Here is a 24759-nt window from a genome sequence, read left to right as displayed (position 1 = left end):
ACGGGAGGGGCCCCACAGGAAGGAGCCACGGGAAGGGGCCACGGGAAGGGGCCACGGGAGCGGCCCCACAGGAAGGCTGTCCACTTTACATTAGCTGCTTCTTATATTTTCACTGGATTTCCATTCAGATCATTTCATGTATATGCATCCTCTTTATGCATAAATAGACATTAGAACGACGTAGCTCAATCTTTGTCTTATTTTGCCGGATCATGTGGTTCTCCAGTTTTTCATGACAGTGAAACAACCAAGAACCCTGGAGTCAGTTTTCACATCCGAGAAGTCCAGTCACCAAAGGAGAAAGATCCTATTTAGCCATTAGATATTCAGGGTGAAACAGAAAGAAGTTGGAAATTAAACCTAAAGAACGGAAAGAACAAGGAAGGCCCTGATTCTAATTCTAAGCCAAAAACCATTTTTAAAAAGCAAACCAACATACCTGAATACCTCTTTCACCTTGACTTCCTTTGTCCCCCTGCCAAAAAACAAAGACAAATAAAAGAGATGGTGTGTACTATTATTATCTGACACATTCCATGTTCTCTCAAAGACTCATGTTTCTATGTACCAGAGAAAAACATAAGATCTCATGCAAATTCCACAGGTGCCTGCATATACAGGAGCTAAGTCCTAACACAATATTTGGGAAGAATGCAAAACCATACTGTGACAAAATTATGTCCCAAAGACCACTCTCCTGTATTCTTTCATGTGAAAGTAAATTTTCCTAAACTTCTGTCCCCAGAAATAACAATTCCCCATGTTGTCTGCCGTCTGGGTTTGTGCAGAGTAATGAGAGACGGCTACTTTCCCACAAACATTGTTTTATAAAATCAAACTAAAAATCTTCCATTAAGCTAAGAGTAGCCACTGTTTATAGGAAACAATGACAGAGTAAAAGACACCATTGATTAAGTGCTATTTTAGAGAGCACGTGCTCAAAACAGGCTTTGGAAGGAAAGATGGTATTCCATAACAGTAAGTTTGACCGAATTTCTGGGCAGGGGGCGAAGAGGCCCCTCCCTCCCTCGGTGGCCCGGCCCACTGCGGTAAGTGCTGACCAGGCAAGACAAGCGCCCACAACACTCTGCCCACTTCCCCCTTCCCCATCACGCTGCTGCGTCACGGAAACAGGTAACTGGCTACAGCAAACAGAGCGCCCTTTAAATGGCACACTTCGGAATAACATATGCCTGGTAAAGCCAAACACACACTGCGGTAGAGTCACTCCGCATCCCCTGTAAGGGATGCTTAGCTCCTGCCACCTGCCACACTGCGGCTCCCTCGCCAACAGCTGCTCTGCCAACTCCTGACACCGATCGCCAGGCGACTTCCGTGTGTGATAGTTGCTGCGTAACTATGCATTCGATGGGCAAACATCCCAAAGGAAATGTCCATCCTGACAGAATTGTTCTTCCAGTTTTTCTAAAGGATGGCATTCATGGTTTTGTATGAGTGCCCGACCTTGAATGAAAACAAATCGTCAGAGCATTTGCATCAACTGGTTTGAAAAAAATCCAAATTTGCACGAGTATTAATTGCACGCCTCTCTCCCAGCGTCGCCAACTAGGAGACAAACCCCTCCACAGACATGGAAGGCAGCGGCGTTACAGCAGCGCCCCGACTCTGACAGCCACCGCATACGCACAGCCCGTGGCGGCTTTCAGAGCGTACCTTCGTGCCTTGAATTCCCGGCAGTCCTGCGTAGCCCGGCTCGCCCGCTGGACCTCTGGTTCCCGACTCTCCCTGTGGGGCACAAAAGTCCCACCGAGGTGACAGGACAGCCAACGCCTCCAAGTCCAAGTTAAAAGCTGGCTGGCATTTGGAAATTGTGGAGAATGAAATGTGCACTGGAAAACTACTGATATATTTTGCATTTTCCCCTATCCTTCCCAGGGGCAAAACTCTTAATAGACTTCAACATTTAAAAACATAGTATCAATGTGGTATTTTGTACTACTTCATAACCCCAACTGTGAGGCAGATAATCCTTAATTAAGAATAATCAACATTAGTCCCTTTTCTGTTTATGTATTACCAACACTTTTCCTCACTGGAGATGCCTTTTTTTTCCATATTGCTACTTTTAAGGCCTTTTGGTAATAAAAATATAAGTAAAAGTAATAAAATTATTGAAAATCTCATTACCTGTTGTTCTTATTCTTCTATGTATTTCGGTGTGATTTTAACTTATACACACAGACATGCATACTTCAGTTATTAAAATTGCTCACTTTGAACAATTTTAAGTCGTTTAATCTCAAATTGTATTAATGTTGTAAAGTTCTTTGTATGAAATTATATGTCTATAACATGATTTTTATCACAGAAAAATATTTAGCTGTATTGACTTACTATATTTTAGGTAACAAAATTCCTATTTGACATTCAAGTTTGTACTTTTACAAATAATGTTTTGAACTTAAATTTGTACAAGTTCACATTATATGTAAATTATATATACACTATTGTCTTGAAAATAAATTCTTGTACTATTTTCATTGCGGGGAATACTATTATGTGGGTGATGTGGACTCAATTTCCCTACTACCCATCATGGATTAGGAATTTTCCTTTCTGAAATAATTTAGGATTGTGGCTGCAGAGCATGAGACAGGCCCGTGTGTTTCAAGCTGGCCTGGAACTCCACACCTAGCCCTGGTGGGCCTCAAATCCATTATCCTCCCAATTCGGCCTCCCAAGTGCTGGTTTACAGGTGTTTGCAACCATACATAGCTTGAAGTACTTTTTTTAAAGCACTGACAGTATTTGACATCTACGTGTGAGGCATGGAAGATAATCCTGAATCTGCTTCATATGGGTTTGCTTTCTGTTTTGACATTTCTCCAAAACCAAGTTAACCAGGACAAGTCTCATTTGGAGAAGCCCATTATTATCCTCTTTGCTTAGCGCAGCTACTCTTAGGATACTGAGTTCCTGATTTCCTGTAGACTGGTAAAGGCTAAAAGAGAACTTAAAATCTCACTGAAATAAACACCAACCATGTGTTCAGATGCCCCAATTTCCAGTACTTGAGACAGTTGGACTCTGGACCACGAAGAGTAGTCAGTGCTCTATAGAGCCTTTACTATTTCTAGAAAAGTTTGTCCTTGTTACCCAATAATATCATTTCTGAAAACACGACTCTGATATTCTTAGGATATTATTTCTGAAAACACAAACACAACTGTGTGTCGATTGCTCCGAACCACAGGAATGCACATGGCGGCTGCGCAGAGCCGCGGTTACCTTGAGTCCGGAAGCGCCGGCCTTCCCTGGAGGTCCAGGCTCCCCTTGGCTCCCCTGCCAGGCATCAGAAGGGTTAGACACACTTCTCACTGCGCAGTCCCAAGGCTCAGGCTCAAGGCCTGCGCTGGCTCGGCAGGTGCTCTGCCCCTCGGCCCACGCCCAGAGTCCTTTTGTTCCCCTTCTTTTTCAGGGAGGGTCTCATGGTGTCTGCCTCTCCTGGCCTGGCCTGCCATCTTCCTGCGTTGGCCTCTGGTGTGGCTGGGACGAAAGGCACACACCACCCTGTCCAGCTTGTTTACAGTTGTCCAGCTAACCTTTTGCTGGGCTGGCCTTGCCTCGCACTTGGCTTGATGTCTACGTCTGGCATCTCTGGGGGACGGGCGTGCGTGTGGACACTGGGGAGGGGCGGAGGAGTCTAGGAAGCACCGCAAGGCGCCCTCTCCACCCTGCGCCATGGGCGCCCTGCCCTCCGCGGCTCTGCCTCAGCCGCAGGCCCTCGCTCACTCCCTTCCCTGTGGCAGTTGTGACTCGCCTTTTACGTGGGACTGCAGAGAGCTCCAAATGCACAATGAAAAGTGCATTAATAAAAGCATGAATCAGGAATTGCTTCACTTGAACTTTGTAAGACTCTAGCACGGTCCTCTTTAACAGACAGAAACTTAAGGTACAAACGGTGTTGATGAAACGCCCAGGAACCTGCTAATGCACAACTCCGTGATAGACCTGACGGGCTGAACCCAGCACACCTTACGCCTCTGAAGCCAAGTTTTACTGGAACACAGCCATGCGCTTTGTAAATTAACCACGGCCACTATGCGCTACAAAAGTCAAGATTCAGTGCTGCAATAAAGACAATCTGACCCCCAAAGCAAAAATATTCACTGTCTAGTCACTTTCAGGAAACGTTTCCAGCACTTGAAATAATGTACTGCACAATGAGATGCAGAAGTGTTCCCCTGACAAGACTACCAGGCCTGTGGATAGCCCTGGGTTCAATCCTTAGTGCAATAAAAGTTGACTAAAAAAAAACAACAATTTTAACATTGTGGCTTTATTTTCAACAAAATCATTGCCTCAGTACAAGATGATGAAAAATAAACCATTGGAATTCCTGTAAAAGTGAATCACAACGCTTAAAACAATAGCCGCCCAGCCGGCCAGCCGGCCAGATCTCCACCGTCTTCCCAAATGGCGGGTGCTGGAACAGATGCATTGTTCTAACGGCTTTTATGGAAAACCCAGCAGATTTAATGGACCTCCAGCTAACTCAGCGCGAGCCAACAGTGCAGGAGGGCTAAATAAGAAAGCCAGTGGAACCGTAGGCTACGTTCTCAAGAATGCTCTCATTTCAGAGCCAAGGGAGAGCCCACGGCGGCCCAGCTACTAAGGGAAGCACCCATGGCCTCGACACAGAACTGTCGCTAGCCCAGACTGTGGCTAGCCCAGTCATCTGGGGGCTTCATGCAAAATCTGTACATGTCGACCGCCGCCAGGGTGCGCCAGGGGCCCGCGAGGACCCAGTGCCAGGAGAGCAGCCGGAGTCTCCTAACTCTCAGGCTCTGAGCACAGACTTTGCTTGCTTGCATTGAGGTAAGGCCTGGCTACTTAGCCCAGGCTGGCCTTGAATTCACAATCCTCCTGACCCAAGAAACACATCAGCAAGAGAACTGGAAAGTGAAGAGCCACCCTGTCCTCGCTGCTGATGTTCCGGTGGGCGCTTGGAGAACCAAGCTCCGGAGAGTTCCTGCACACGCCGCAGACACCATGAGAAGCCAGGCGGGCTGGGGCCGTTTGGGAGGGGGGATTCTGGACACTCACAAGCTTCCGCCTGACCAGCTTGGTGTTGGCCTGTCTAGCCGGCTAAGCTTTGCCTACGAGCTCATTCTTGCAAGTGACTGTCCCTAGACGGAAAACCACATTCGTGTAAAACCACTGCAGCGGGATTTGTGGCTGAACTTCCGAGGGGTCACCGTGAGCCCCCAACGCTCCATGGCGTTGCCCCGTCCTGCTTACCTTCGGTCCTGGGGCGCCGGGCTGGCCTGGCGAGCCACCGCTCCCCATCAGGCCCTACATTGTGAAGTGGGCAGTTAGAGAAGAACACGGAAAATATTCACACCCACGTGACACATCCTCACCATCATAATTAACTCCTTAAATTAAAACACGGCGCGTGGGAAATCTCACCGCCCTATGTAGAACAGTTCTGTGAACTCCAAAATACAAACGCTTCGCATAAACCATTTCGACCCCCCTCGTGACAACGACAGGAACCTTACTGGAATTCCGGGGGCTCCTGCTCTCCCTGGAGGTCCTGGGGGCCCAAGGTCTCCCTAAAAGCCAAATGCACACCAAAATGAAACATTGTATAGTATTAATTATTCGAAAGAATTCTCTACCAAAATACTGCAGAATGAAGAGTTGACGACAATTAATTCACCAAGTTTACCTTCCCTGCCTTTATTGTAAGAAACAGCCAGAAAAAGGGGAGCTCTAAAACCTTTGAGGTTCAGGCCCCAAGTCTACAGAATAATTGTCAAAATGTTCATTGTGAAGCCTGAAATGATACTTGGAACTCCATCGAAAGAAGAACTTGTAGCTCAGACAGTTCATGAAGTGACACTAAGAAAAGGCAATTTTTTCTTATTTATTACATTAAGAGCTATGATGGCTTTAGACTTGAACTTTGGGGATTGTGATTAATGAGATCCACTACAGGAATCTCTAAATCTTGAAAATAACCCTGTAAAATGTATTCTCTGTGAGAGAGTGCTGGTCTTCTCAGCAACTGAGAAAATATTCAACGATCCCTTACTTCAATTAGATACGCTCTGGGTTGAAGCTGCAAGGATTTGGAACTGGGCAGAAATTCTGCAGGACCCAAGAAGAGTTGGAGTACATAAGGGGTCCATGCATAGCGACATCCAGGCCCCTTGAGTGCGGCTGGACTGGTGCCGCGACTACCAGGAGCCTGCTGTGCACTCCCCGGTTAAGCCCAACAAAACTCCGACCTCATTAAGACATTGTGGTGAGTGAAGGGCTCACAATCAACAATACGATTCTGTAGACCCAGAGTCAATAAGAACAGCAATGTACGAGTGGAAGTATTGGAGATACAATTTAGAAATACATATATGAGATCTTCACAAGCTGAAACAATAGAATCATAAAACGCTATTAAGAATGAAATACAGAAAAGGGGCTATTAAAACGATGGTTTTAAAAATTAGAATGTGTACAAGTAGAACTATGATTGCACATAAATGTTTCAGAATCCATTGATGGTTCAAACAGCAGAGTAGACAGTAGAAAGAAGAATATGCAAACTAGAAGATATATCCAAAGGTTTAAATGGGAACGTAAGACAGGGTCAAAGACATGAGAATGTGAAGGTATTTCAGAGTTGGAGAGAATAAAATTAGAAGGAATGGAATATTCTATGAAGAGATAACAGAGAGAAGGGAGTAGAGATAATATGAAGACAACAGCTGGGTTTTTCAAGATAGAAATATTTCAGCACAGCCAGGAAGTAAACTGAGCTTCCAGGAGGAAGAATAAAGAGAAATGTACTTATAGATTGTGAAATGAAGATGCCTAAAAACAAACAAAATACTTCCAAAATTTTTTAAGGGATTAGATCACTTACAAAACAAAGATTGGAATAACAGCAGATTTTCTTATGCTTAGAAATGGAAACAAATGGCAATGGAAAAAAATCAATAAGAGGAAATAACAGCCTTTCCATTTTTTATTTATTTATGTGGTGTACTCTACAGGGTTATTCTCAAAAGTACGTGCAAAATAAGGAAATTTGTAGCCAACCACAAGCTGGAAAGTTTATTGACCAGACAATGGTACTAGAGGAACAGCCAATGATTTAGTTCAGGAAGGACTGGATTATTCTCAGAAGGATCATTTTGGTACATGAGACAGAAAGGTGGTTACAGTATCACACAGGAATGTAGATCTAAACTAATGCTATCTATATAAAACAACAACAAAACAATGAGAACTAATGGAATGTTGAATTTGAGGAATCAACTGCTGTTCTATGGGAAGACAAGATGTGTGGTCTTTCAAGGACCAGACCCACATCCGGCGTCCACCTCCCACCAATACTGACCTTGAGGCCCATTAATCCCTGGTTTCCAGGATATCCCGGGATTCCCTAAAAAAATAAATAAAACTCATTTCAAGTGAAAACTGTAGATCCTATCATTGAGGAAGATGCGATAAGAACTGGAATTTCATGCAACACACAGATGCTCTTGTCAAATACTTAGGTATCGGGGCCGGGGATATAGCCTAGTGGCAAGAGTGCCTGCCTCGGATACACGAGGCCCTAGGTTCGATTCCCCAGCACCACATATACAGAAAATGGCCAGAAGCGGCGCTGTGGCTCAAGTGGCAGAGTGCTAGCCTTGAGCGGGAAGAAGCCAGGGACAGTGCTCAGGCCCTGAGTCCAAGGCCCAGGACTGGCCAAAAAAAAAAAAAAAAAAATACTTAGGTATGTATAGCTGTGTCAACTTTAAGTAATGTGTAACTTAAAACTTTTGTCAGGTACACTGAAGTAGATTAACACTGAAATTCATACTAATCCAATTTTGGAAAAGAAACTTTATAGATTTAGCATTCTATTCACATGCACTAATACTTAATGTAAATAAAGACTCTAAAGCAGAGAAAACTGCAAGGATATTAAATCTTGGTTCTCCTTTCTGGCCAACACAGGTGACTCAGTAAGAAAGAAATTTCAAGCACATCCTTCAATTAATTACAATGAACAATGCAAGGAAAACCATCAAATATTCTAAGTTCTGGAGTTTTGCACACTCTTACAGCCTTAGCTAAAAATTAATGAGGGTATTTCCCCCAAAATGAATACTGAAACCCTCTAGGAACCCAGTTTCTTATATACAATGTAACATTCTCTTTCCCTAATGATTCTCTATTAGGTATAATTATAAACAATGCTCTAACTTGGGCCTGAAAACAGAAAGAAATGTAGAGAAATCTTACACATTGCTCAATTCTAAATTCTAAATTCTCTTCAGCAGATTCAGAGAAAATTAATGTTCATTCTGTCCAGTTTAGAAAATACAGCACATGTGTTAACAGGAAAGCGGTTTCACTGTCATGCAATGCAAAAATGATGGTGTTTCGTCTTAACCAAAAGCTGCTCCTCGGTTGAAATAATTAACATCTGTGCACATACAGCTACATTGATTGCCAGTAAAGAATTCAAAAGATAAGGAAGTTAGCCCCCATCATTTGTCCCTGAAAAAACCTGAGGACAAAAAAAAAAAAAAGACATGACATGAAAGAAGAAGAAACCATTGGAAAGAGGAAGGAAATAAGGAGATCAATGAGAAGAGGAAGGGAAGAAGAAAGAGTAACAGGGATAAATAAGACCAAACTACATCATATATTTGAATGAAAATGCTACCATGAAACCTATTATTTTTTGCACCTAGTGCAGACTCCTAAAAGAATAGCCAGGAAAAAAAAAATTCTAGTAAACATAGAATGAGAAACTGTTGATGGGGAATTACCATACGAGGTAAATCAATTCACAGATATATTAGTTCACGAGAGTTTCTTAAGCAGTATCTTCCTGGGCTCCCAATACATGTACTGAGATTGACAAATGGATCTGAAATTGACAACACTTTGCCCAATTTATATTAGCAGAAATATCACTCAACATGTCTTACAAGTTACCAGCTTTGTCAATCCCAAAGTACTTCGCGACAACTACTTCATACAGCAAATGGTTTCTCCCAGCCGCCTAAGTGATATTTTACTTTCCTCCCGCGTGGTTCGGGGTTCCAGGAACTGTAAAAGCGCGCGTGTGAAGGTAGCTTCGAGGCGTTCTTCTAAGAGCTCCTGGCCTTCCAACTCAAGCTCCGATCCTTTTCCTGGCTGCCACATTGGAGGACAAGCAACTGGAACAGGTGCTTCCCAGTGGCGCCAAATCACTCACTGCAAGCACTTCAGACCAATATTCCCACGGGGGGGGGCTGCCCCCTGCGAGGGGGTCGGGGGCTTCTGAGGTGGCCCCGTAGATGACACCGCGCCCTCTTGACAGGACGCAGATGATAACAGGAGCTACAGAGCCCTGCATTCCCGTTTGCGGGAGGACAGCCAGATGCCCGCCTCCTCCTCACACACCCGCGGTCCTGGGGGGGGCACACGGGCAGGTCCTCGCCTCCCGGGCCCACGGGGGGGTCGGCCGGCCTCCAGGCCTCGCTCTGCGACGCCGCGGCTCTGGGCTGCAGGGTCTCGGGAGCGTCCACGGCCACACCACCCCGCACCCCTGCCCCGGGGGCCCAGCGCTGGGGACTCGGCAATGGGGTTCCCCTGTGCCACCTAACACGCACCACACCAACACCCCTACGCGCACACAAACACACACACGAGCGCGCACGCACAAATCCGTGCATACGCACACATGGACACACACCCATGAGCTTGTACATTCGCACACCCATGCACACAGACTCCCACAGGTTCCCACACATGTGCCAGACGTGAGGAACAGGAAGCCGCGCCAGGGTGCCTCCCAGGCCCTCACCTCCTGTTGCCCTCTCTCCTCTGACCCTCACCTCCTGTTGCCCTCTCTCCTCTGACCCTCACCTCCTGTTGCCCTCTCTCCTCTGACCCTCACCTCCTGTTGCCCTCTCTCCTGTGACCCTCACCTCCTGTTGCCCTCTCTCCTCTGACCCTCACCTCCTGTTGCCCTCTCTCCTCTGACCCTCACCTCCTGTTGCCCTCTCTCCTCTGACCCTCACCTCCTGTTGCCCTCTCTCCTCTGACCCTCACCTCCTGTTGCCCTCTCTCCTCTGGGTTTTATTAAGAGGATTGCACAAGCATTATTTTTCAAAGTAAATGTGTCCTGGTCACGTTACACGATAGTTTGCACAAAGCCGTTGGCCATTCTTCCCTTCATAACATGATTTCTATGGGAAAATGACCGTCGGAGCCTGACTGACACGGGGGACAGTCACATCGGGGGCCTTACCCCGTCTGCTCTCCCTCGGCCTGGGTGCCTGCTTCCTTCCGCTCCGCTCCCCTCCCCCTCTCTTCCCCTTCCTCTCCCCGCCTCCTCCCTCCTCTTCCTCCTCTCCGCTCCTTTTCCCTCGCTGTCCTCCTGTGTTTCCACGTCTCCGTTTCTCTGGGTTTCTTCCCCCATTCATCCCTTCTGAAGTTCCACTGTGCCGCTGTCGCCCTCAGTGACCAACCCTAACAGTCACCACGGAACCCTTCCTGCAAGCACGCGCGTGTGCCCACTGCCATCGCGCCCCCCCCCACACGCCCTCCGTTCATCCCCGCGCACAGCCCCGCTCACAAGCAACCTCACGCGTGTGTCATCCTGTCCCCTCGCCACGCTGGCCAGCGAATGAAGTTCACGTCCCTCAATCCCAGGGTGGCTCCCCCCCCCCCCCCGCAGCCTCACCCCCTCCCAGCCGAGACACCCTGGGCCTGGCACTGCCGCCCTGGGCCCTGCGAAGACTCCTCCCCTCCTCGCACACCCATTTGCACACCTTGACCACCCTCACACCATCCGCTCGCGGTCATTCTCTCTCCGGCCTTCCCTCCACACCCATTGCCCCTTTCATGACCAATCTAGCCACGTCCTTGGTCGAAATTCCTTACCCACCCAGGCCGGAGAGGCAGGACGACCGTCCCCCCAAGAAAACAGCACCCCGCATTCCCGCGAGGCTCCTCGTGTCCCCAGGTTCGCTGTGGAAACCTCACACCCCTCCACAGAGAAGGCCCCACCCCCACCCCCGACCCCTGCATCCAGAGAAGGGAAGGGCACTCAGAGGGTGAAGCAACTTGGCACCTGCTATGAACAGCTTTCCGTTCCCATCCTTGTTTCTGCCTTCTAACCTCGAATGCACGCTTGGCAGCGAGGGCAGGCCTGGGCAGAGCTGGCCCAGGGCGCCACAGAGCAGCCAGCGAGAACTCGGGGGCCCCCTGAGAAGTTCTGAGGGCGTTCGACCTCTCTGCCTCGCTCAGCCATGCCCAGAGGCGCCTCCTTTCTCGCTGCGTTCAATATTTACGTTCTGAACTCTTTGTGAGAAGTGCAAATACACTTAGCTATGCCTCCACTTCCTGACCCCAATACGCCCGAAGCAAACCTTCTGATGATAGACACCTTCGATGACTAAAGGGGCACCAGGTGCTGTGGAGACGCCAGCCATGCGCTGCAGGAATGAAAGGTGGGGCAGGCTATGCTTCTAGAACGCATCTGAAGTTACGAGTCCACTAGGACACGGGCTAGGGATACGGGCGTCCAGGGTTTATCACTCGGGACTTCACAAATCATGTTTCACTGAGGACATGAGCCCAGGTAGCAGTCTAGGGGTGAATGGAGGCGTGACAAAGTGACGTTGACTGAAGGCCGGCGGCAGGGGCGGCGCCGGGCTGGCACGCCCGTGTGTGCTGGGACTGGTGCCGCGTGCACCATATTTCTCCCGCGAGCAGAGGGTGGAGATTCACAACCGTACAGTGCTCCACAGAAACCTCCCCCCGTGTCCCCGGTCCTGCAGTCCCTGGACACACACAGGGGCCGCGGGGTCTCACGACCCACCCTGAGGAGCAGGAGTGAACGGGTACTCACCGGCTCTCCACGCGGGCCGTCCTGTCCCGGGGGGCCGGGGGACCCTGGCTCTCCCTTGAGATGACCGGACGGAAAGAGAAAGAAAAGCCCATGTTCAGGCTGATGGGCGCCCACAGCAAGCGGCTCATTATCATCAAGACACGGCGGACATCAGCGCGAGGTCGCAACTCGCGTCTGCGTTGCGTGTGTCAGCCAAGAACCCGGTCACGAAGCCACACAGTGACTCCTTGCACAACAGCCGTTTATAGCTGCACCGGTGAGTTCAGGTTTCGAGTAATCGTGGCTCGGGGTGGTCATTCTTAGGAGAACAGGACGTCACGTAGGCCGTGTTGTTTGGTCCTGATCGCATTCACTTTGGTTTCATTTGCACTTTCAAACTGGTCAGTCTGTGGGATCCGCTCTGCCTTCTAGGAGGTGGGCGCTAATGGGGGGGGGCCTTCCCAGGGCGAGGGCCGAGCCTCTGCCCACCGAACCCCATCTCTAGCAAGGCAGAGCCAAGAACGCCCGCCTGCAACCTACCAAACACGCCCATCAGCCCGCGCGCTCATCATTGTGGAATCTCATTCCTAACGCGATGGGTTCAACACGAGCAAGGCCGTTCACCATCGCGTCAGAGCGGGCTTTCCACGCTCCCAGCTCTTTAGCTTCGCTTCAATACGACAGGATCATTTCCCCCCCCCCACATTCCGTCTGTTCTTCTCGTGTGCCCGCGCAGGGTACGGGAGTCTTTTCTGCTTTATTGTGGTGAAATACCTTGACTCCAGGGCCGCCCACGAGCCCGTCCTTCCCGTCGCTTCCCGCTTCGCCCTGAAAACAGGACACACGTTTTGGGTTGTCGCACAGAAAGGGGCTGTGCTTTCTACGTGGCGTGAAATGCTGGAGAGCTTTGAACTCACAGCCCGTCCGGGAAGGCCAGGAGATCCCACGCTGCCCTTGTCGCCCTTGGCACCCTGTGGGAAGAGAGGACATAGGGAACCGGGCCCCCTGCAGCCGGGGGCCCCCCACCCCGCGTGGCCCCTCAGCGGCCGCGGGGCTGAACCGAGCACCGAGCCACGGCTCCGCTCACAGACCGGCCTCAACTCTGCACGCTCCCATCCGCAGCCCCCCTCGTGGGCAGGCTGACGGGCGCGAGCTGCAGGGCCGGGGGGGCCCCCTGTACATAGCCCAAGGCTCCCGATGACCAACAACGCAAGCCGCTCGTACTGATGCCTGTGCCACAGCCACGACAGCCCCGCCCCTCCCTCACCGCCGGGCGGGCCCTGCAAAGGGCTCAGAGCCAGCCCCCCCTGCAAAGGGCTCAGAGCCAGCCCCCCCTGCAAAGGGCTCAGAGCCAGCCCCCCCCCATGCAGCCCCTGCAAAGGGCTCAGAGCCAGCCCCCCCTGCAAAGGGCTCAGAGCCAGCCCCCCCTGCAAAGGGCTCAGAGCCAGCCCCCTCTGCAAAGGGCTCAGAGCAAGTCCCCCCCCATGCAGCCCCTGCAAAGGACTCAGAGCCAGCCCCCCCCCCCCGTAAAAGGCTCAGAGCCAGCCCCCCCCATGCAGCCCCTGCAAAGGACTCAGAGCCAGCCCCCCCCCCTGCAAAGGGCTCAGAGCCAGCCCCCTCTGCAAAGGACTCAGAGCCAGCCCCCCCCATAAAAGGCTCAGAGCCAGCCCCCCCCCATGCAGCCCCTGCAAAGGACTCAGAGCCAGCCCCCCCCCGTAAAGGGCTCAGAGCCAGCCCCCCCCCGTAAAGGGCTCAGAGCCAGCCCCCCCCCCATGCAGCCCCTGCAAAGGACTCAGAGCCAGCCCCCCCCCCTGCAAAGGGCTCAGAGCAAGGCCCCCTGTAAAGAAGACTCAGAGCCAGCCCCCCTGTAAAGGACTCAGAGCAAGCCCCCCTGTAAAGGGGACTCAGAGCAAGCCCCCCTGTAAAGAAGACTCAGAGCCAGCCCCCCTGTAAAGGACTCAGAGCAAGCCCCCCTGTAAAGAAGACTCAGAGCCAGCCCCCCTGTAAAGGACTCAGAGCAAGCCCCCCTGTAAAGAAGACTCAGAGCCAGCCCCCCTGTAAAGGGGACTCAGAGCAAGCCCCCCCTGTAAAGGACTCAGAGCAAGCCCCCCTGTAAAGAAGACTCAGAGCCAGCCCCCCTGTAAAGGACTCAGAGCAAGCCCCCCTGGTAAAGAAGACTCAGAGCCAGCCCCCCTGTAAAGGGGACTCAGAGCAAGCCCCCCCTGTAAAGGGACTCAGAGCCAGCCCCCCTGTAAAGAAGGACTCAGAGCCAGCCCCCCTGTAAAGGACTCAGAGCAAGCCCCCCTGTAAAGGGGACTCAGAGCCAGCCCCCCGGCCCCGCGGGGACACCAGGCACGCCCCCGCCTGCCGGCCACACTTCCCTTCTTTCGTCAACTCCAGGCACCCCCTGGTCCCCTCGGGGGCCCATTTCACCCTGTGAGACAGAAGCAGAAATACTGAAGGTTAGAGAAACAGGAATATTTTCCTTATGAAGACAAAAACACCTTCTGAGTAATGGCTTGCAAGATACCAATATGAAAATAAAATGCCAAGTTGGCTTCATTGTTGTTTTTTTTTACTGAAATCCTCCTTTCCTAGGCTTTATGAGGAGAGCACAATCAAGGCAGAAACTGGGCTTGCAGCGCAAGCTCACAACTACGAGGATTTGTGCGTGGTGAAACCCCATCAGTTTTTAAAAGGCAGAAAAGTTTCTCCATGTATAAGTGGAAATCTTAGGTGAAACTTTAGAAACACTTGAGCCCACAATATACATCCTCACTGAGCCATTCACGTGAATATATATATATATATTTATAATTCATAACACATTTGCAGTATGAGAATACTTTCACTTTAATTAAAATATGGCATTGCTGGCTTTAAAAGAAAGTAAGTTTTTGTTTTGTGTTTTTAACCTTTAGTCCTGGCAGGCCATGGAGCCCAGAGAAAACCAGAAAGTCCACGATCACCCTGAAAATAAAGCAAAAGTCAACTGAAGAAAAATATCCGTTTCAGCCCACACAGCAACTGTGATACACTGTGAATGTGCCTATACACACCTTCCCAAAACTCCGGGAGCCAGACTAGGTCCCCCAAGTCCTTTCCAGCCGGGTGACAGGTTCAAGAAACAGGGCAATGGGTAGCTGATAGACCTAAGTTAAGCGTAGACAAAAAGGCCTGGCACCAGTGGCTCACACCTTATAATCCCAGCTACTCAAGAGTTCACACCTGAGGATCACGGTTCAAAGCCAGCCCGGGCAGGAAAGTCACCTTGAGACCCTTATCTCCAATTAAGCACTCAAAAACTGGAAGTGGTGCTATGGCTCGAAGTGTTAGAGAGCTAGCCTTGAGTGAGAGTTCTGGGACAGCACCCAGACCCTGAGTTCAAGCCTCGTGACCACCAACAACAACAAATATAGAGAGAAAGATGTGTCTTAAAGAAGATCTGGGATCCTGCTGTAGGTGGAAAGTGAAAGTTGAAGACATGGATTCCCTCTGCGGATGGGGTGATTCTGACAACCTGGACCAAGAGTATGGCCTGTTTCATAATGGCAGCGCAGTTTTTAATGTACTTCTGGAGTAACCAGTCCATTTGGACAAGAGCTTGAAACAGGAATGGAAATGGAGGACAATCATTTAAGTGTAAGATCATATACAATTTATGCCAATATACCCTACTACTGTAAGATAATGAAATCAACAAGTTGATGCTTTAATATATAAATATATAGGAAATAAATAACACATATATTTAAACAATCATAAACTATACTAAAGGCTCTGCTTATATGAGAAATAAAAGATGTAAAAAAAATTCCAGGTCTGGAAAATCTTAAGTTATATTCAGGACTAATAGAAATATAAGGCACTTAAATATTGTTACACCAAGATTTTAAAGAATAAAGCAAAAGGAAAAACCAATAAGCATAATACTGAATGATTTTCTTAATTCTGAGAAAATCACAGTATTAGGAAAGAGATGAATCTTTGGAGGATGAATCCATAAACTCCAAGGAATCCTGATTAAAATATGAGTAGGAATTCTAAGAAACTGGAAGAAATACACTGAGTTTTATCTGGAAAAAAGGAGCACTTGAAAATGGCCAGGAAAATTTTTATTATAAAAAATAAAGGATGAGCCATGACAATTTTAAAATCATATTATGATGTGACAATAATTACAACAATTTGGCTCTGGAAACATGTAGACAGGTCAATGGAACAGAATGGAAAGCCCGAAGTGCCAAACCCAAATGAATATGGAAAGATGATTTTCAACTGGAGAAAAAGCGATAGCCTATAAATTTTGTTGTGGCAACTGACTATCCACTTAGGAAAAGAAAAAAAAAGATGTGTAAAGGTTTATCTAACTTAATCCAAAAATTGAAAGTTAAGAGGCCAAAAGAACTTCAACAAGTGGACTATTCAAAAAAGCTAGAATATGGAATCTTTCTGTGTAAGTGTGAAATAGGGAGTACAAAGAAAATAAGTTTAAAAACACCCTACATATACGTAAAAAACTAAAAACGTGTAAGTCAAGGTGCATAACGTAATGCAGGGCAAGCACTGTCCCACGTCGGAACGACCCCCTTCTGAAACGCATCTCCAGGTCTGTTTTAGGAGAGCGGGCACCGTTAGGTCAGAGGGAAGCGGAGGGAACCGGGGTCTCGGCTGGCGCCCGGCTCTGTGCCCTGCAGGAAGCAGCCGCCGGGAGACACCATTCTGGGGAAACACCGGAATGGAGAAAGGGATTGCGTGGAATCCTCTGGAAAACCTGCCCTGCCTGCCCCTCTTGCTGTGTTTGTACACCCGCCCCAGGCCTCAAACAGCCACAATCTCCTTATGAGGGAAAGTCCTTCAACGAGCCAGTCCACCAGCTTGAACTCGGGGAACGAGGGCTCGGGAGCCTCGGTGGAGGGGGAAGGGGAGGGAGGGAGGGAGGGGGGAGGGAAGGGGGAAGGCAGCCCCTCCCATCAAGTCGGAGTTCAGCTGCATCCCTGTCTGGCCCATTTATCTTCTCCAATAGAACAAATAACTTTGCACAATTCACACTTGATGAGTCCAGTGGCCCAAGACAAAAGAGCAATTGGTCACAGTTGCTACCAGTCCTAGTACGGAACCCATCCACGCCCCCCCCAAAAAAGCAATCACCCTAAAATTCTCTGAGCCCAAAGCCAACCTTACTCGGTACTTTCTGTACTTATTCCATTCTGCCCTCACGAGCAGCCGCTGAGGAGCCCGCCATTTCCTCAATGAGGACAGCGAGGTGTGGCCGGGCCCTGGAGACGCACACCTGTCATCCTAGCTACTCGGAAGGCTGAGAGCTGAGGACCAGGGTTCAGGGCCAGCCCTGGCAGGAAAGTCCATGGACTGCTCATCTTAACTACTAGGGGAAAAAATAGCCAGAAATGGAGCTGTGGCTCGCGTGGCTGGGTACTAAGCGCCTTGAGCAAGAGGATCAGGGGCAGTGCCCGGGCCCTGGGTTCGAGCCCAAGATGAAAAGACAGGAGGAAGAAGGGAGGGGAGGAAAGAGGAAGACGTGGAAGCATGCGGCGAAGCCCCGGACCGTGGCTGGAGCGGCTCGCGCGGCCCCCGGGGCCACGGCGTCCGCCGGTGCTCACACGCGGGGTTGGGGTTTCAGGAGGTTCGGGATTGTGCAAGGATGGCGGTGAGGAGGTGAGCACAGGCTTTCATGGGGAACGCTTGACAGAATGCCCTCCGAGCCCCGGGGGGGGGGGGACACACACGTGCGCCTTGCACCCCACGGGGACCCGGGCCCGGACGCCGCACGCAGCACGCGTGCCGGCAGCGTGGACACCTCAGAGCCACGAAGGCAAATGGCGTCCGTGGCCTCTGAGGACGGCGGGGAGGGGTCGGGCGAGGCCGAGGCAGCAGGCCCCCCGCCCCCCACCTCCCCACCCCCCAGACGGACGCGGCGCCTGGAGGCAGAGCAGACAGCCCGGCCGGGCCCTTCCTGCGTGACCGCAGCCCGACACGCGTGTGACCCTGCGGCTCTCACAGCTCCCCGCAGAGCGCCACGAGAGAAAGGCGTGGCACGCACGCCGGCGACGCTCTGGCTTCCCCTGTGCATGTGCGTGTGTGTGTGCACGCGCGTGTGCTCACGCTTACCTTTGGGCCATCCCTCCCCGGCTCTCCTGTGTAACCCGGCGGTCCTCGGGCGCCCTAAAGGACCCGCAACACAGGACGCGGTCAGACGGGCTCTCCCGTCACTGGAAATGAGACGTCCGACGCTCGCGCGGCTGGATCACTTACCCGGATTCCCGGAGGCCCCGGCACGCCCGGCGGCCCGGAGACGCCCGGAGAGCCCTGGAGAAAGAGGAGAGAGGCCGCTGGGTCCCGCCGCGTGGACGCACGCCGCAGGGGACGCACGCTGCAGGGACGCACGCCGCATTACACACGCTGCATGGACGCACGCCGCATTACACACACTGCATTTACACGTTGCACGTACGCACACCGCATGGACGCACGCCGCAGGTACACACGGAGGCTCCTTCTTTCTTTGCTCGCGGGCCTCGCCCTTCCCACCCTTGCGCTTCCCTTAGTGGCTTTGAAAAGCCGAATGGGCGAAGCGTCCAGTGCGGGCTCGAGGAGGGTTGGGCGGAAACCGCACCGCACCGCCAACCACCCGCCGTCAGAGCCAAGTCCCGCACGCGTGCAAACCCCGTGCCTTCCCATCCATCCAGACACCTGGGGATTGCTGAGCTCACTGGGCGGGGCCGGCGGGGTCTCCACTGTCGGGAAACTGAGGCCCCCGTGCAAGGTCCGGGGCCCACGGTGCGCGGTGGAGCCCCTGGGAACGCCCCACCCAGAGCACCGCGCGGAGGGTCACGTCGGACTCGCCGACGCCCAGCCGACACCCAGCCAACACCACCCAGCCAACACCACCCAGCCGACACCACCCAGCCAACAACACCCAGCCAACAACACCCAGCCAACAACACCCAGCCGACACCCAGCCGACACCCAGCCAACACCCAGCCAACACCACCCAGCCGACACCCAGCCGACACCCAGCCGACACCACCCAGCCGACACCCAGCCGACACCCAGCCGACACCCAGCCAACAACACCCAGCCAACACCACCCAGCCGACACCCAGCCAACAACACCCAGCCAACACCCAGCCAACAACACCCAGCCAACACCCAGCCAACACCCAGCCAACAACACCCAGCCGACACCCAGCCAACAACACCCAGCCAACACCACCCAGCCGACACCCAGCCAACAACACCCAGCCAACAACACCCAGCCAACACCACCCAGCCAACAACACCCAGCCAACACCCAGCCAACACCACCCAGCCAACAACACCCAGCCAACACCACCCAGCCAACACCCAGCCAACAACACCCAGCCGACACCCAGCCAACAACACCCAGCCGACACCCAGCCGACACCCAGCCGACACCCAGCCAACAACACCCAGCCAACACCACCCAGCCGACACCCAGCCAACAACACCCAGCCAACACCCAGCCAACACCCAGCCAACAACACCCAGCCAACAACACCCAGCCAACACCCAGCCAACACCACCCAGCCAACACCACCCAGCCAACACCACCCAGCCAACAACACCCAGCCAACACCACCCAGCCAACACCCAGCCAACAACACCCAGCCGACACCCAGCCAACAACACCCAGCCGACACCCAGCCGACACCCAGCCGACACCCAGCCAACAACACCCAGCCAACACCACCCAGCCGACACCCAGCCAACAACACCCAGCCAACACCCAGCCAACACCCAGCCAACAACACCCAGCCAACAACACCCAGCCAACACCCAGCCAACACCACCCAGCCAACAACACCCAGCCAACACCACCCAGCCAACAACACCCAGCCAACACCACCCAGCCGACACCCAGCCAACAACACCCAGCCAACAACACCCAGCCAACAACACCCAGCCAACAACACCCAGCCAACAACACCCAGCCAACACCCAGCCAACACCACCCAGCCCACACCCAGCACACTCAGAGAGACCCGGTTTTCCAGGCTATTTTTAAACTGTTGACCATTGGGAGCGCCTGCCCTGCCCGGGGCAAAGGAAAGTTCCAAGGATTCCTCAAAAGAAAGCTCCCGCGAGGCCGGCTCCGACCCCCGCAACGTGGTCACCGGGCCTCTGCCTCTCACCTCTGCCCCACCAGCCGCCCCCCTAGCCTCACCCCTGCCTTCACGGCAATCAGCATCTTATCAGAGACCAAACGTTGCCGCCTCTCCCTCCTCTGGGAGACGGCGAGGTCAAGCATGTGTTACGGAGAACACGTCGTCTCTCGTGGATCAACACAACCCGGCACCTCCCGGCCGGTCCCTGCTCACCCCTGACGCAGAGTCCACAAACCCCCACCCTCGGGGAGGCGCCTTAGTGATGTGGAAAGGCAGCGCGTGAATCCCCAAGCTGGAAAAGACCTCGGGCCGGACCTCCACGCCACCCTTGGCTTTCTCCGGGATTTGGCCTAATTAATTCCTCTTTCCCCAACAAAGGCTGAGCTCCCAACCACAAGATGGAAGGATTCCCAGTTCCCTTTCAGCAACATCACCATCGTCACAGGTGCACAGCCGGCAGGCATGGCGGACTCCGTAAGGGGGAGTTTCTCTTCTCCTTTATCCCCCCTATCTAGTACAAAACCCCAGGGGCCTCCTCGTGGGCACTGGCGACGGGCAGCCTCCGTCCTCCCCCTTCCGCAGGCCCAAGAGTGCACACGCAGAAGTTTCCCCAGTGTGTTGAATGGGGAACGACAACCGGAGAATAACAAGCACGCCCCGCACTGGGAGGACATTAAGGCACGCATCTTTGTAAACTCATGAGGAGAGGTGTTCTTGGAACTTTGGCGAGATGATTCTAGAAGCGGGAGGAAATACGCTTAGTAACAAAATTAAGAAAAGCACGAACCACATCAAGCTGGGAATCCCAGGGCAAAATACCAGAAGAAATTGGATGAAATACAGAAAAACAAATGTTGGATGAAGATCAGGAAAATAAAGCTTAACAGGGAGGAGTATTACAATTTCCAAGAGAAGCGAGAAATCAAATGGGGGCTGACTCCCTGTAAGGTACCTTAAAACAAGAAGCACCTCCTAAGATGAGATATGCACACTTCTTCTGGCCCACCAAGGCTACGATTTTGGGAAAACACGAGATTCTACATAGAACTGCATCTTTCCTGCCATCTTTAATGAGTGCTGTTCAGTATGAATTTTGCAATTATTAACAGATCCAAATAGCCCACCACCAACCCCACACACACACTCTGAGATTTCTTTCAGAACTGGCCTTTTCCACATTCACAGAGAATCTATTTTTAATGAGTCATTTTGTGTAGGAAAAAAATATTACTGCCAAATTATAGGGTTGAAGAACACAGAATCAATTTAATTTTTCCGTCCATGATTCACAGTTACCAAAATCCAGGGAAGATACATAGCACTGAAGTGAAAATTAAAGAAAGGAAACTCTCAGAAGTGCAATGTCACCATCTTTCCTGAACTCCAAGGCGCTTGGGAAAGCAAGGTCTGTCTTCTCACACGTAACTCACAGACACCAACCTCTTTGCTGCTTAACTATTATTCACGTGCTTTCTACGATTGAACTGACCGCTCACACCGCCGGGTGCACGGATCGCGTCGGCAAGTGTGGAATCATGTAGAGCTTGGTCTAAAGAAGACAGGTGCAGTCAGGGGTGGGGGGGAGGGGGGCATCGCCTAAAACCCAGGCTGAAGGAAAGCGGATGGGGAAACGCTGTACCTCCGTGTGGAGCAGGAAGCTCCTCCGCGCCGCGTCCCACGGGCGACAGGTGCCATGCTTATCGATCCCGACTTCACAAGCTGAGTATTTCCACAGTTCAAGGGAGGCGCCCACAGCGGGACCACAGTCCCTTCTCCTTATCCTGCTGTGTGTGTGTGTGTGTGTGTGGTGTGTGTGTGTGTGTGTCCCGCGTCTCCCTGGTGGGGTTTGCGTCCGGCACCCGCGCGCCCGGCTTTGCTCTGTCCTGCTCCATTCTCTCAGCCGTGCAGCTTCCTTCCGGGGACACAGTGAGGACTCGGCACACGCGGGATACACAGTGAGCGGATGAGGAACGGACAGACAAGCCTCCCCTGCGGTGCCAAACAGCCCCGCAGGCCCACGCACAGCGCAGGCGTGAAGGCCGTCTAACACCGCCAACACCCACGGAGCCACCGGGCGATTCAATGAAGGTTTCAGGATACGAGATCCGTGTGCGTGCAGGAAGGTCCATAAACACCCTACCATCGCGACCACACACACACCGTTCTACCAAGGGGACTGGGAAGACGAACCGGCCCAGCTTTGCTGAGCTCTCGTGGGCTGAAGGGGAAGCCCCATCCTCTAGCACAGACAAGGAGGCCAGGAAGAGGGCCGTCGATCAAGGCAAGCAGAGCAGCCGTTAGTCTACAGGTGAGATGCTGTAAGAGGGAAGGCTGGAGAGGAAGGAGAGGAAAAGAGAGAGAGCAGGAACGAGAGGGGGAGAGGAGAGAGACGGCGGGGGGGGGGGAGAGACAAGGCCCTGCCCGCTAAGGACCAGCAGAGGGGCCGGGAGGGGCTGCAGGCAGGGCCCTCTCCAGAAGGGCGTTTCAATCGCGCCCTCACGAGTGGCCCCTTGCCGGTCTCATCTCCTAGCCACGCGAGCCAGCCACCCCTGGGGCCGTTCCCGCAGTGCACCCCATTCCCCTGGGGGGCCGTTTCCCGCAGTGCACCCCATTCCCCTGGGGCTGTACCTGCAATGCACCCCATCCCCCTGGGGCTGTTCCCGCAATGCACCCCATCCCCCCTGGGGCCATTCCCGCAGTGCACCCCATCCCCCTGGGGCTGTACCTGCAATGCACCCCATCCCCCTGGGGCTGTTCCCGCAATGCACCCCCATCCCCCTGGGGCTGTTCCCGCAATGCACCCCATCCCCCTGGGGGCCGTACCTGCAATGCACCCCATTCCCCTGGGGCCGTACCTGCAATGCACCTTATTCCCCTGGGGGCTGTTCCTGCAGTGCACCGCATTCCCCTGGGGCCATTCCTGCAATGTACCCCATTCCCCTGGGGCCGTTCCTGCAGTGCACCCCATTCCCCGGAGAACGCTCAGTCTGTGACGCGCTCGGCCTCACCTCCCCAGAAGCCGCAGCTGGTACTAGACTGGCCAGGCCAGAGGTTGGAGGACCCAGTGGGCCTGTCTGGGGCCCTGTCTGGGGGACTCTGTCTGGGGGCCCCTGTCTGTCTGGGGGCCCCTGTCTGTCTGGGGGGCTCTGTCTGGGGGGCCCTGTCTGGGGGGCTCTGTCTGTCTGGGGGGCCCCGTCTGTCTGGGGGGGCCCATCTGTCTGAGGGGCCCCGTCTGTCTGAGGGGCCCTGTCTGGGGGACCCTGTCTGAGGGGCTCTGTCTGTCTGAGAGGGCCCTGTTCTGGGGGGCTCTGTCTGTCTGGGGGGCCCTGTGTGGGGGGCTCTGTCTGTCTGGGGGGCCCTGTCTGTCTGAGGGGCTCTGTCTGTCTGGGGGGCCCTGTCTGGGGGGCCCCCGTCTGTCTGGGGGGCCCCCGTCTGTCTGGGCAGCTCTGCATATCTCCACTCGTGAGTCACCCCACCTGAGCTGCAGGCCTGGAGTGTTGTCCCCCTCCCCCCTCCCCCCTCCCCCCTCCCCCCCAGCACACCTGAGCACAGTGCCTCTTGTGGGGATGACTCCCCGACTCCTGAAGTTCAGCACCCCTCCCTCATGGCTGCCCACGTCCTTTCTTAGGAATGGACTGGATTTCTGCCATCCCTTAAATACAGAATCCTAAACAACTCCGGCCATGCGGAGCCCCCCCCCACACACACACCTGGTGTGGCTCTCACACACGAGTGCCCACCCCGGTGCGGACCCTTGCACACGCCCTAGGCAGGCAGGAGCCCAGCGCTGCTCCGGCGTCGCAGGGACGCGTGATCTCCACCCCCCAGTGCTCCAGGACCACAATCGACGCCCAGGGAAACACGGAGGGAAACCGCAACAAAGGAACGCCCCCATACATGGTGGGGAGAAATAAAAAAGATAACGTGTTCTACACAGCATCATAGTCACACTTTTTAAATCTAAAAAAAGAACAAGGAATTTGTTCTACTAAAGCCAAAAGGCTTTGATTGATTGATCTAGAAAAACCAAGAGGCTTTATAGAAAACAGACAAAGGAGGGAACTGGTGCTGGGAGGGAGCCTGGCCCCGCGTGAGGCGACCTTCTTCCTCCTCCTCCTCCTCCTCCTCCTCCTCCCCCTCCTCCTGCTCCTCCTCCTCCTCCTCCCCCCTCCTCCTCCTCCTCCTCCTCCTCTCCTCCTCCTCCTCCTCCTCCCCTCCTCCTCCCGCTCCTCCTCCCGCTCCTCCCCCTCCTCCTCCCGCTCCTCCTCCCGCTCTCCTCCTCCTCCTCCCCCCTCCTCCTCCCCCTCCTCCTGCTCCTCCTCCTGCTCCTCCTCCTCCTCCTCCCCCTCCTCCTCCCCCTCCTCCTGCTCCTCCTCCCGCTCTCTCCTCCTCCTCGCTCCCCTCTCCTCCTCCCCCTCCTCCCGCTCCTCCTCCTGCTCCGTCTCCTCCTCCTCCTCCTGCTCCTCCTCCTGCTCCTCCTCCCCCTCCTCCTCCTCCTCCTCCTCCTCCCCCTCTGTTCCGCTGCCGCTCACACTTGTGCCTGGATTTCTCACTCACGTGACACATCCCAGAACACAGGCTGATTTCCTCCGCCCTGTCTCCGGCCCGGGCCTCACCACTCACTGGAGTGTCCACTGAGCTCTCGTTCACCACCCGCAGCCGGCGCGTCCGCAAACCTGGTGACTTCTCACTCCAAAACACCCCGCAACAAGACAGCTGCCTCCAACTTACCACGGCGCTGACCTGGCTGCCACGCGCCTG

The 24759-nt window shown here is 53.1% G+C and overlaps 1 protein-coding gene across 1 annotated transcript in view; it reads right to left on the bottom strand.

The window, feature by feature from the left end:
* Nucleotides 1–24759, bottom strand: part of Col21a1 (collagen type XXI alpha 1 chain) — a 50244-nt gene that overhangs the window by 8215 nt on the left and 17270 nt on the right. The window contains 14 exon segments of the mRNA XM_048347292.1: nucleotides 440–475; nucleotides 1675–1746; nucleotides 3250–3303; nucleotides 5263–5316; nucleotides 5526–5579; nucleotides 7370–7414; nucleotides 11873–11926; nucleotides 12626–12679; nucleotides 12769–12822; nucleotides 14229–14285; nucleotides 14767–14799; nucleotides 14801–14821; nucleotides 17981–18034; nucleotides 18125–18178. Coding sequence (XP_048203249.1) covers nucleotides 440–475; nucleotides 1675–1746; nucleotides 3250–3303; nucleotides 5263–5316; nucleotides 5526–5579; nucleotides 7370–7414; nucleotides 11873–11926; nucleotides 12626–12679; nucleotides 12769–12822; nucleotides 14229–14285; nucleotides 14767–14799; nucleotides 14801–14821; nucleotides 17981–18034; nucleotides 18125–18178 — 696 coding nt within the window.

This window comes from Perognathus longimembris, chromosome 6 (genome assembly GCF_023159225.1).
Source record: "Perognathus longimembris pacificus isolate PPM17 chromosome 6, ASM2315922v1, whole genome shotgun sequence".
NCBI lineage: Eukaryota > Metazoa > Chordata > Mammalia > Rodentia > Heteromyidae > Perognathus > Perognathus longimembris.
Note: the sequence above shows the minus strand (reverse complement) of the source record. Positions and strands in the feature narration are given on the sequence as shown.